This window comes from Ambystoma mexicanum, chromosome 2p (genome assembly GCF_040938575.1).
Source record: "Ambystoma mexicanum isolate Mex_15411 chromosome 2p, UKY_AmexF1_1, whole genome shotgun sequence".
Classification (NCBI taxonomy): domain Eukaryota; kingdom Metazoa; phylum Chordata; class Amphibia; order Caudata; family Ambystomatidae; genus Ambystoma; species Ambystoma mexicanum.
Window position 1 is genome coordinate 1,039,787,963 of NC_090923.1, and position 12,215 is coordinate 1,039,800,177.

General features: G+C 46.3%; 1 protein-coding gene across 6 annotated transcripts in view; it reads right to left on the minus strand.

Moving 5' to 3' along the window:
* The window catches only part of SLC29A2 (solute carrier family 29 member 2), a 119,596-nt gene that overhangs the window by 88,865 nt on the left and 18,516 nt on the right, over positions 1–12,215 (minus strand). For 2 of the 6 annotated variants that reach the window (XM_069644912.1, XM_069644911.1), the window contains exons 2-3: positions 6,643–6,759; positions 2,453–2,534 (exon numbers count right to left, since the gene is read on the minus strand). In XM_069644912.1, the coding sequence (XP_069501013.1) occupies positions 2,453–2,534; positions 6,643–6,671 (111 nt within the window). In that variant the 5' untranslated portion in view covers positions 6,672–6,759. The other 4 variants (XM_069644915.1, XM_069644909.1, XM_069644913.1 and 1 more) reach the window with 3 other exon arrangements.

The window sequence follows — 12,215 nt, forward strand, 5'->3', positions numbered from 1 at the left end:
GCCGATGTAGAAGATTGACAATTCTTCGCTGTCTGTAGGAATACATCCATTTAGTAGATGTGCCAGTAAACAGCGCAGTATGTCATTTAATTTACTTTTCAGAGAGGGAAGTGTTCAGCCTCACAAGAGGTACTGACATGAGTAAACCAAGAGGCAAATGGGTTCGTGGTGTTTGCTAGAGGACTCATGGTATTTTTGCATGGAGAAACCCCTAGAGTCTATTAAAACGGTTATGAATGTTACTTGTATCTTTAGTACAAAATATGAACTTAATTACTTCTAGTCACCCTCAATTTTGCTGGGAATGAGGCAAAGTGAGATACAATTATTTGACCGGGAACAGACGATTTGAGAAAGTGGTGAAGCCTGGATTAGACGGATCAGACCCCAACATCAGAGAAAAGTCTGCCTGTCCGCAGGCGCCCATTCCTATCACAGACGAGCAATCCAACAAGCAGTCAGGCAACCATGTCGATTAATCGACATGCGGTCTGAACTTCCAGCTTGACACTGCCCACAAAGATGGACAAGCACATTGAATCTTTCCACAACGCGACAAGTAGAATCCTACAAAAGTCCCAAAAGAATAAATGTAACTGTAACCCAGTCCATGACATACACACACGTGTGCTAATACTTTCCCAGTATTACTTGTCTCCTCAACCTGGCTGAGCTGACATGCAACCCCACCTACACTATAACTTTTCGTGGAACCAGCAGGCCACCCAATTCTGACTTATTCCCTAGATTATAGCTATGTCCACTAGAACATGTAAAAATGCCATTTGTTCAAATACCTCACTGTATGTAATCCTCATATGTAACACCTCTATATGCGCTATGTAACTAAGTCGCCTTTCTGTAACAGCGCCACGATGCCCCCGGGTTGTTTGTGCTCTATATACATTTAAAAAGAAATAAATAAAAAATACATTTGGTATTCACAAACCCCCTATCCATTTGTAAAGCAAGGGGGCAAATGCAGCGATGGGATGTATTTGCATTTATTTTATTGTTCTTTTATAACATGCTTAATACCAGCGAGTGGTTTCTAAAGCGCGGGATCGGGATTCGAACCTGTGTTGCGCCCTGCTTTCTTGCTTCCAAAAGGAATGGCATATGCAGATGAGTTTTAGAGCAGTCTAGCACAGGTTTAAGAGGGGCCCTCTCTTCATCACAGCGGTGGGAGCTCCAATGGAGACTGGCAGCAAGGAATGGCTTTTGGAAGAGAAGGCACCGCACTCAGTTGGAAACTGGCAAAATGCAAGCCTGCTCTCAATTGAGAGTTTCGCCAGAGTATCCCACTTTTACAAAAGAGCTTTGGCCTCTGCCCAGGGGACCTCTCAGATGCCGAATGGCGGTAGTCCAAGTACAGACCCTGCCATGCATACATGCTCACTCTGTTTTCTCAGACTATCTGAACCTTGCCTCTTTTGGCGTTGCTGCACGCAGTGCTGCCTCAAAGTGCCTGCGAGCTGCGGAGAGGCGGGCCTGTGAGTGCTGCACAAAACACCAAAATAAGCAATGCATGGCATCTGTGTTCTTTGCACAAGAATGTTGTATTCGTTCATCTATTAGCAGAGCAATGTATACAAACTGCAGTAGCTTGCTGGTGTTAAGAGGTACTTCATTTGCACAACACTGAGCTTCCCTGGGAACGAAAATATCCACCAAGTTCATTTGGCCACTTGATATTTCACGCCAAAACTAGAGCTTTTCTGAGCCTTCAATCTGGAGGGATTTTTTGATCGGCGTTTTCAACAGCAATCAATGTAAAGTGCAGCGTGAGAACTGAGGTCTTTGGGCTAGATCCTGCTAGTCTGCAGCAAGTCGGCTCCAAGCGCTCTCTGGGGCGCACCCGATAGCACAGACCGGAGCTGCCTGTTTGTATCCAGACTCCCACATACATGTCACCAACAGAAACGTTAAGTCAGGAAGTCAGAGGCCGCCACCGTCCCAAGTGCCAACCTTTATAGTGCATCTGTGCTGTTCTTCATAGTACAATGTCATGGGTAAGCACAGCAAAACACTCTATTTATAGGTTTAAATCGCTGAGCTTCCCAGAACCATCTAACAAAGCGGCCAGACACAGTAACGTAGGTTATAATTACAAACCTCAATACAGGCAACTCACTAGATGAGAACAAAAACTGGGCCATGTAAGCACCACTGATCCGAAACGCCCACTCAGGCGGCACAAGCTGCACATTTGGGGGACCACTGACCAGAAAAGGGCGTACTGCTTGCACTTAGTTTCCAGCAGCCAGCTGTGACTGCACCATTAGAGACAGCAGATGACTGCGAGGCACAGGGTCACAAGGTGGTCCTTCCCCCCTCGGTCCACGAATAGCGCTGCCTGTGGCTCAGCTCAGTCTCATACCTTCAAATACAGAGCCACAGAGTTGGGGGGCGAGGGAGAAGGAGCACTCAGCGGAACGGCAGTGTTACTCACCGGGATGGCAGTAATGAAGAAGTTCCATGGAAGCAAAGTGCCCAGCCCAAGCATGAAGAAGATGGCGCCAACCATGTGATACCTGTAAAGGAGCAGCACAGCAAGTAAACGTGAAGTAGACCAAACCGTTCACGGCGAGTGGCGGCAACAACATGCAGCTAAAAATACTGTATGCTTTTACTGAAACTGCACTACTTATGGCAGGGGAGTATCCAGCCGTGCAAGACTGGGGGAGTCACGAAAAACGTCCTACTAGTCCCCCCCCCCAATGCAGTGTGCGCAATTCCATACAGTCTCATTCACTCCCACAAACCGGCAACCCCTGCCCACTGTACTTTTCTGGTCACATTAGTGGCAGACGGCATTTTAACTCATAACAACAAAAACTGCAGAATCATTACAGATGCAGGAAACTCATCTATTAGAGCTCTGTCCATGCGCTCCGAGGCAAAATGCATGCAAACCTCCTAATATGCATATGGATTGCACCAAGAGAAATGACTTCACAGAAAAGGACATGGCAAGGAGCATCATCAGCCTTTCATGCTTGAAGGCGCCATGCAAGTGACTTTAGAATAAGTTGCCATAAGTAAGCCAGGTGGCAGTCACCCCAAGAAGAAGAAAAAGACGAAGAAGAAACAACTCTGTGGTGCAAAATATCTAAATTGTACTATTATTATATATGGAGCAACTCTATAGCCGTTAGTCTTTTTTTTTTAAATAGCATCATGATGTATACGATTTGAAGTGAATCACTTGCATAGCTTCTGATAAGACACAGTGAGATTAAATGATTTGCCCAGGATCACACACTTTGGTTAAATGGTGAAACCGGGATGTGAACAATTTAAGAAACTGAGCACATCTTCCCAGGTTCATTTGATAAAGATATTTATCATGGTTTTGCTTTGCATTTCATGTACTTAAATAATACTTTATGTATAGCAATGCCGTTGAAGCAAACCACATTACATAATAAACTACCCGTTCACAGTAAACTAACTATACACTATACACATTGTCATAGAAATATATTGAGCAATAAGAGTATGGCTTTTGTTGTATTCTCCCCATCCTGCATGCAAAGTCAAAATAGCATCATGCAGATTATTGTGAGCCTAACAACCCCCCCTGGGGTTTTAAAACCATAGGATTATTTCATAAAGCATGCAACATTTATCACCCTTCTGACTTCTGATCACTCCCTCCCATTCACATTTCTAAAGGCACAACAGTCCCTGCTAATAGCCCACCCTCCCTCAGTGCCTAATGGCTCACATTGAAGTGCTCTGTTGACAAAGAACAAAGTGAGAGCCCCTCTGCTGGCAGGAGCTCCTTGGGACATTGTCCTGGCAGCAAGACACCTCTCCCGTTTGGAAAGGGTAAGGTGTTCTGCTGGCAGGAGAATGAGCGTGCTGAGCAGGAATTGCTCAGCTTACACAAAACCAGCGCCACGAAGACTACGGGCTGCTGCGCGCTTTACAAATGTGAATAAATAAATTGTCCCGCCAGCGGGACACCTTTCCCGTTGGGCCCCCTCATTAAGGTGCTGAAGGGGAGAGGTGTCCCACTGATGAATGCCCGGGCCTGGGTCTTAAAAGAGACATGGGGCAAGGGGTGAGCTTGCCCCCCCCCCCCGCACTGATTTATGGTTATTTACATTCTTGCTTCCTTTGCATGTCTCCCTCTTCCCTGTACCATCTGATGCCCTCTACAAACTTCTCATACAGCCTCTTTTTAATTTTGTTGGTTTTTATAAAATGCTCATTTCCTCGATATTCATTTGGACAGTTTCACTAGATTATCTTTACATTTTGGTCCCTTTTATGGTTGTTTTTCTTCTTTCTGTACTGCTCATTTGTTATTGTGCTATTGTATCTTTAATTGCACCAATTAATTAATGATGTACACCGCGTTTGTGTAAAGCGCTTTAGAAGTTAAGAAAAATACAAATATGACATTGTTTTATTAATTGAAAAATAAACTGACAGTAGTACATGGTGCAGACAGAATCCTTGAGTACAATTCTCTGCTCCTTCCACCTTACAAACCTGGTTGATCTTGGGCCAATCTAGTTTCAAGCGCAGTGCAAGTGGGTTTATAATTTTTATTTATAACCCGAAGCGCGACCGGGGGATCGAACCAGTGTTGCTCTGTGTCTTCTTGCTTCCAAAGCGAGCACGTCGCCCCTGAGCTATTCTCCTGAGACCGTGAATAATCATCACCATATTTCATATAGATGAGAGGAAATTCAGAATGTAAACAATAACCTAAGCCCTCACCCATAAATAAATCACTGCTAGAAAAGCAATTTGCAGATAAGGGTAATCTGGGCGCCCATAGCTGGTCAAGTGGCACAGCGAGTAGAGCGCTCCCTTTGACATCCGTGCAGAGCCTGCTAACCCAGGTTCGAATCCCGGCAGGGCCAAACTCAGCCTTTCATCTTCCGAGGTCGATAAATGAGCACCACACACCGTGGGTAATAATAAGCAGCGCTCAGATACCTGAGGGTTCGTAGCGCTATATAAATGCCAAATTATTATTATTATTATTATTATATTAAAGCAAGATAAGCTTGGATTAAGTACACTGGAAACTAATGAGGACGTTGGCGCAAGGGCACCACCAGTCATGGTGCTTTCGGGTACGTAAAGAGCCTGCGTCCATCTATTTGAGGGGTGTCAGAGTTTACTTAGTGGCCGCAAAATATTCCTGGGACAATTCGTGGTGAATGTAGCAATACTGCAGAATATCAAGGAATATTTGCCCAGTTCCAAGTGAATTTGCACGGCTGAAAAGTGACTTTGCACTGCCAACACAACACTGCCAACACAAACCCTGATTCATGGAACTGTGCAAAGTGTATTTTTGAAGTGCAAAATCCGGCCAACGTCCTTTTGAACTGCAAACATGACTATGCGCTGACTTTGCACTTCAAAAATACACTTTGCACAGTTCCATGAATCAGTGTTTTTTTTGGCAGTGCAAAGTCACTTTTCAGCAGCGCAAATTCACTTTGAACCAGGTAAATATTCCACGAATCGGGGGGCCCCTGTGTCCATCTAATTGTGGAGTGTCAGAGAGTGTTCTTAGTGATCGCAAGACATTCCTGGGACAATTCGGGGTGAATGCAGCAACACCGCAGACAGTGGGGCGTTGATTGTGCTTCTTTAGTGGTGATGAAACCCCTTAAATTGTGTCAGAGCTGCAATTCTGCAACACTTATAGAGGAAACCCACCGGTACTCTTAGAGCGATGGTACGTGGTTAAAAAAACTGTACTAAAGAAGATTCCTCTATTGGTGAATACAAGCTCCAGATTTAGATATTGCAATGACAGTTTGGGAAATTGAAATCTTGATTCTTGTCAAGGCTTGCAAATAACTGTATGGTTAATGTGTACGTTTTTTACATGGACGGTTTTCTTTTATGGAAGGTTTTCTTTTCTAAAAAAAAAAACGACACATTACACAAGTGAATAAATGCCAAAAATAGAAAATACATATTCTAGAAAACCCCGAGCTTCTTCTCTGACCAAACGTGAAGCCACTGGCCATGTCACGCCGGGAAAAGATCCGCCGCAGCAGCTTCCTCGAGTACGGGGCTCTGGGGCAGGCAGCTTTCACTTGGGGGCCCTTAAAATAGTGGGACCAAAAGGGCACGTGCCCCCTTTGCACATGTCAAAAGACGCCGCTGGGGGCGGCGTGTGCTGACCCCGAGCGCTCTTTCGGGAGAGATGACTAAGGGCGAAACGGGAATCTTCTCTTACAGAGAGGTTCCACGCTTAATGGCAGAAATGAAGTATATCCACGAAAGGGAAAAAAGCAGTAAACAGCGAGAAGTCGGGAAAAGAGAAAGAGGTCAGGACCGAGAGTAGAAGAAAGAGAGCGAGAAAAGACAAACATAGGGTGACGGAGATAGGTTGCGTTGCGGAGGGTGAGGTACTTTGGGGACAAGAGGACATATAAGGGGAGGAAAAGGGTGAAAAAGAAGCGGCACATTCAATGGATTGGAAGAAATAGAAGCGGAACGTTTAGGCGAGTGACAGAAGGAACGAGAAGGGCAGGCAGAAGAAAAAAAAACATGAGAACCAGGGCGGTCTATGAAGACTGTCCGATAGAAGAGACGGAGGCTGAGAGGTAGAAGAAAACATGAGAGCGAGAGGGCAACAGAGACAACGCAGGTACGCACAGATCCCTGGGGGCATCCTTCTGACCCATCCTGCTCGTTCAGCGGCGGCTCCTCCTCGGCCTTCTTTCGTGCCTCCTGCCTCGTCGCCGCCCGTCCTCTTACTCCTGGCACCGGCACCTGCAAGGAGGAGAGAGGAATCGTTGGTGATCCAGCACTCTGGCACCCGTCAAGCGGCATCTCCCATATGTGTGTGGTGGGAGCAGGAAGTGCACCTCGCGCACCGGAACGAGTCCCCACCTCCCCCCGGGAAGGGCGAGTGCAGCGCTCGGTCTTATCCAAGGGATGAAATAGTAGCTGGCTGGGGTTATATAGAGAGAAAGGGGAGGCTGTGAAGGGGTGCGGTGGGGGCTGACGGGAATTGCATGCGGTATCAGCTGCGGCTTGGGGATGAGGCGGGGGTCGAGGCGGGGGTCGCTTATATCAGGTGAGTGCTTTTCACAGGAATTAAATCCAGAGGTATGCTGTGGATGGGGGAGCATAAAGGGTGTGCGGGGCGGGGGGGGCGACAACACACCACAGGGTATATTGCTAAAGTCACCACATGGGATACATCTTCTGAAGTGAATATTTTGGTTTTCAGCATTTTACACCCTAGAATAGCACTTTGCTTTAATTGCTATGTCTTCTGTGGCGACATGCAAAGACATCGTTTGCTGTTCTTGCTGGTCATTCTGGTGTTTGCCTGAGGATGATGCAGCGCTGTCCATGCCCTGTTTTACTAGCACAGACTTTCCTATTCTCGCAACATGTGTGGCAGTAAGGGTGCTGAATGGCTTTGTGCACAGGGCAGTGCATGAGAAAGTGTCTCTTGTTGAGAGTTTCTGCACTCCCTGAGCTTCTTGTTTGAGCGGCGTCAGCCAAGCTCTATTTCTTCCTTGTGGTCACTCAGTTTGGTGAGGGCTTGGCCATGCTTTGCAGGGTTCGAATTTTGCCAGCAACTGGGAGCCTATTTAGCTCCTGGTTATAGTCAAGGAGAGCCTGGTTAGCTTGACACTAAGAACTACCAGGAGCTACTTCTGACTCCCCAGGCAAGTTGTGCCATACAAACATAGCTATGTGATATTAACTGTGTAGGTTTGGGAATGTGTATAAAAGAGAACAAAGGACACACTTAAGAGACATTTAAAGCATATTGGATAATATATAAATGGAGAAAAAATTTGAGTTTACATTTTATGCACAGGTTATATTTGCTGTGCACTATGCACTAACTCCCCCAAAGTAGCTCCTGCCTAACGGATGATGCCTGCTACCCACGAGCTGCATTTTGTTCCTGGTCAACAAATTCTAATTTCGACCCCGGCTTTGTTTTCTTTTTGTAAAGTTGTGCCCCAGTCATCGGCAGCATTCTAGATTCTGCATTCCAGTACATTGTGTATTGCTTCTTTAGGCCCTGTTCTAAGCCCCAAGTCTAACATGAATTCCACCCATCAAGAGGGGCAGACTGCGGCAGTGGAGAGGTGTCCTTAACAGTGGTGTGCTTACTAACAAAATGATATCCCTATAAGGGCAGGCTGTGGAGGAATTCTTATATCAGGGGGTATTCATACATCAGGAATTTCATCCACAGCGACAGACATGCTGAGGAGGCGGTGTTCATTCCTGAGAGCTGTCATAAAGGAGTCACCACCATCCCAATTACTGTGAAGGGCACTTTGACCCTGCAACCAGGGTTGCACCTAGGCTTACATTTCTGTGGGGGGCAGGGTCTAATCCTTCAAATGTTGGGTGAGGCACTAACTTCAAAGACTGTAGGTGAGGGGCAAACTTACCTGTGTGGGGGCATCTAACTTCATTCCACATTCTAATGAGAATATTCTAGTGCATCTTCAATGTTACAGTCATTTAACTCTCTCCTTCACGTCTGAAAAACACTTAAGAACTGCTGTGAGAATGAGCTGTCCCCTGCCCCCCCTACACTGCCAATCACTCCACTGACATGCAAGTACTAATACCCCGTCACGATTTCAAATGCCTATAAATGTATGCATACCAATGCATTTGCTAACAATGAAACACTTTATATTAGTAATTGCCAGGCATTTGGTAACTGTGCAACTGTCCATGTACTGTCCTGTCCTACTATGCAGGTCAGCCAGTTCATGTCAACATAGCCCGACATTTCGGTGGGGCGGGGGGGGGACTAAAGCCCCATCTGCCCAATTGTCATTGTGCCACTGCCTCTAACTGTCTGTTCTCCCAGGCTAGAAGCATCCCGTCTCCTTTATTCCAGGGATGTAGCTGTCTTTGGGTCACTTACTGGTGGAATGTTCCCTTTCTGTGGTACGAGGTTTTTGCTCGAGAGGCGCTGCACCTAAACCACAGGACATTTCTTGGTGGAAATGGCCCCTCTCTGTGGGAGGGGTAACGTCCCGAAACCATGGGGCATTTCCTGCAATGTTGTCTTTGTTTGTGGAGGAGGGATGGACCATGCTCTCCTCGATTTATCCAAATCCATAGTTCACCCTGTGAAGTATTCTCCTTAGGGAAGTGGGTTCCTGTGCGGGTATCAGAATGCATGTGCCACTTAATCATGATATGCCCGCTCTCTCTGTGACTGAGGGACCTCTGAACTCCTCTCCTTAAGCAATCATAGAATTACTCCCCCACAGACATGTAAGAACAGCCTCCCTGCACCACCACCCCCCCCCCCCCCGGGTAGTGAATGCTTTGCCACTTCCCATCTCTAGTATCCAGGATCCTCTTTCATAGCGAGGTTTCTTTAAATTCAATTCTGCTAGACACAGATACAGTAGTCGAAAAATTCCCTGGCATGTAAAATGATTCCCAAATCATTGTACATGCCAGTGTATGCAATAATTCCCCAATCCCTCTTAGGTACACACATTAACAGGGATTACGAGTACACACCCTGAGCATGAACAATTCATCTTTTTAGGGGGCTAACAAGGGGAGTCTATGTCTGTCCATGTCCATTGTGCAAAACTGTCTGATCCAAAGCAGGGCCTGGTGAATTTTAAAATATGTATATTTCTGTTCATGGTAAAAATTCCCTCAGAGTGTAAGCAGGTTTAAAAAGGCAGAGGAAACATGTATTATGATGTATTCATTTTACGTACAAAACTGAATTTCTGAACATTTCGACACCAATGTTGCACGCCGCCTTGCCCTGCCCAAGATAGGCAGAATTCCCAGCAGGCCGCTGAGTACAGCGCCTAGCATGCTAGACAGAGCTTTGATGCGTCTTTCAGCCTGTCAACCAGCATGCTAAGCAAGGCAAAATGGATGACTGCGGCCCCAGATTTCAAGTAACTCTTTTTGTACCAAATGTTCTTTCCTCCCAAAACCATTAGCTGTAGCTTATGGTAATTGACTAGAGTTTACAGACTGCCCCTCCCCCATCTGCCAACTCGCAGAGGCTTGAGAGGGAGAGACAGAGAGAAAGATTGACAGGGGCAGTGTGAGCTAGCAAAACGGGACCTGTATGCAAGTGGTCAGTGGTGGTAGTGCAGGGTTGCAGGTTGTTTTGTCTTCTAAGGCCTACTCCTCCATTCCCCTGCCCGACCGTCTCTCTTTTAAGATCTCCTAACAACATACACTACACACACAAACCCCTCCCACAGACGGCCACCACAGGCCCAGCCATTAACGCATCAGCACTAAACAAGCCACGACTAAGCCCTCCTCTTTAGTCCTGTCGCACTCCCCACATTAGTGTCTAACTAGACCAATAGCACTGTAGTCTTTAAAATCTTGGGCTCTTCCATATGCACATAATACCCCCAAGTTTCTCCACCAAATCCACGGAGAGCAGATTGGCACTCAGGCTCAGCGTACGTCTGACCTGCACCTCAACACTTCAGGATCGGCATCTACCTTTCCCACTATCCCACTAATAAATCCCATCCCTCTTTTTATGACAGAGCCAAGCACACCGTGGCCACCAATAGTGGCAGACGGGAGCCATACAAGACCACTTGAATTATATTACATCAAATACTGGTTTAAAATTAAGAAGTCCCCATACTGGCTGTCTGAAATGGCTCTAACACTTAATATCATTTTAATATTATTTTAAAAGAGGCACTTTGCATTGCTATACGTAGCAAACCGTCCTTTTTTTGGGTTTGGGGAGTTGCAATGTGTGGCTTATATTTTAGCAAGGGAGTGTACATGGGAACTCAAGTTTCTGAAGATATTCCACCTAAAAACAGAACTGTGAACTTTGATGAACTCCGAAGCCTAGCCCATCAGGCAGCATAACCTGTGAACACGGGCTATATATCCCTTCCTTTTATGTAGCTGCTAGTAATTCTACTCCCATGCTATCCCAGAGTGATTACACTAACCCCCTGCCCCTTCTTGCGACCTCTGGACCCTTTGGGCCCTGGCAGTGGGCGTCCTGGATTGGTTGCTGGCTCCATGTGTCGGTTCTTTGTCCTGCTTTGTGTGTTGCCTGCAGTGTTTTTCTACTTGGCACTGTGTAGTTTGGCTTTTGTCCACTATGCTTAGCTCCTCAGCATCCTAGATTGTTTGCCAATTGTTTGTCCCAACACTCTTTTTTTTAACACCCAAACAGACACACACGCACCAACCATGCCACCTGCACACAGCAATTTATAATCCCACCATATAGACATCAAACAACAGAACTGTACCCCTCTACATCCAAATTAAATATCAACACCCAGTTCAATGCACCCTAACAACATGGGTACAGAAGACTCCCATCTGGACACAAATGCCTCTATGCCCTCGAAACAGATCACACCGAAACAGACCTGCACACAGTACCGGGGTAGTGTGCGATATGCATTCCATTTACATAACATACCAAACATATGGTAATTGGTGAAGGGCTGGGGAGTTTGACGTAACTACGATCTGCATCCCTCGAAAAAGTTTATTTCTCTGCGTTCAAAGTAGTGGGTTAGTAAAGAATAGGGGTAGTGCATGATATCGTGGCGTGCACTCTCTCTGACACAGGGTAGAGCAGGGTGCACCCTTACAGTAGGTTCTGCAACCTTTGGCTCTCCAGATGTTTTGAACTGTAACTTGCAACAGCCCACACTTGATAGATTTGTCAATGTTGCGGGATCATGTGAGTTGTTTTTATTGAAGTTTTGTAAAGCAAAAACGGCGAGCAGTCGCTTCGTAGAACCCAAAGGGAAGGAGAGGGAAAGGTACAGTTAGGAGGAGGAGAAAGCTGGGTCTTCACAGACTTGGAACAAAACAGATCAGTTTAATTCAGGGGAGGTGACACTGGTTGAAGTGTGAACAAGCAAATAACAATAATGCAGAAGTGCTGCTGGTGTGGTGAGCTGATAATCCCGCCAGTGCGAAGAAGCTGAAAAGATTCAGGCGGTGAATGAAGAAGCTGAGCTGCGGTTAACGGATGAGCTGTTTATTGGGCACAACGCAGAGTGCAGCGGGCACCCTTCCCACCAGGGAAACCGTTGCTCTCGGTTTCAAACACACAGTTCCAGAGTTCTCTCCGAGCTCTGGAACTAGAACATAACAGAAGGCAAAGAGGAGGGTCAACGGGTGCTCAGAAGTTCAAGCGAGCCATGGAGCACCAAGAACACAGGTCAACAGGCCTACCACTTCTTAAA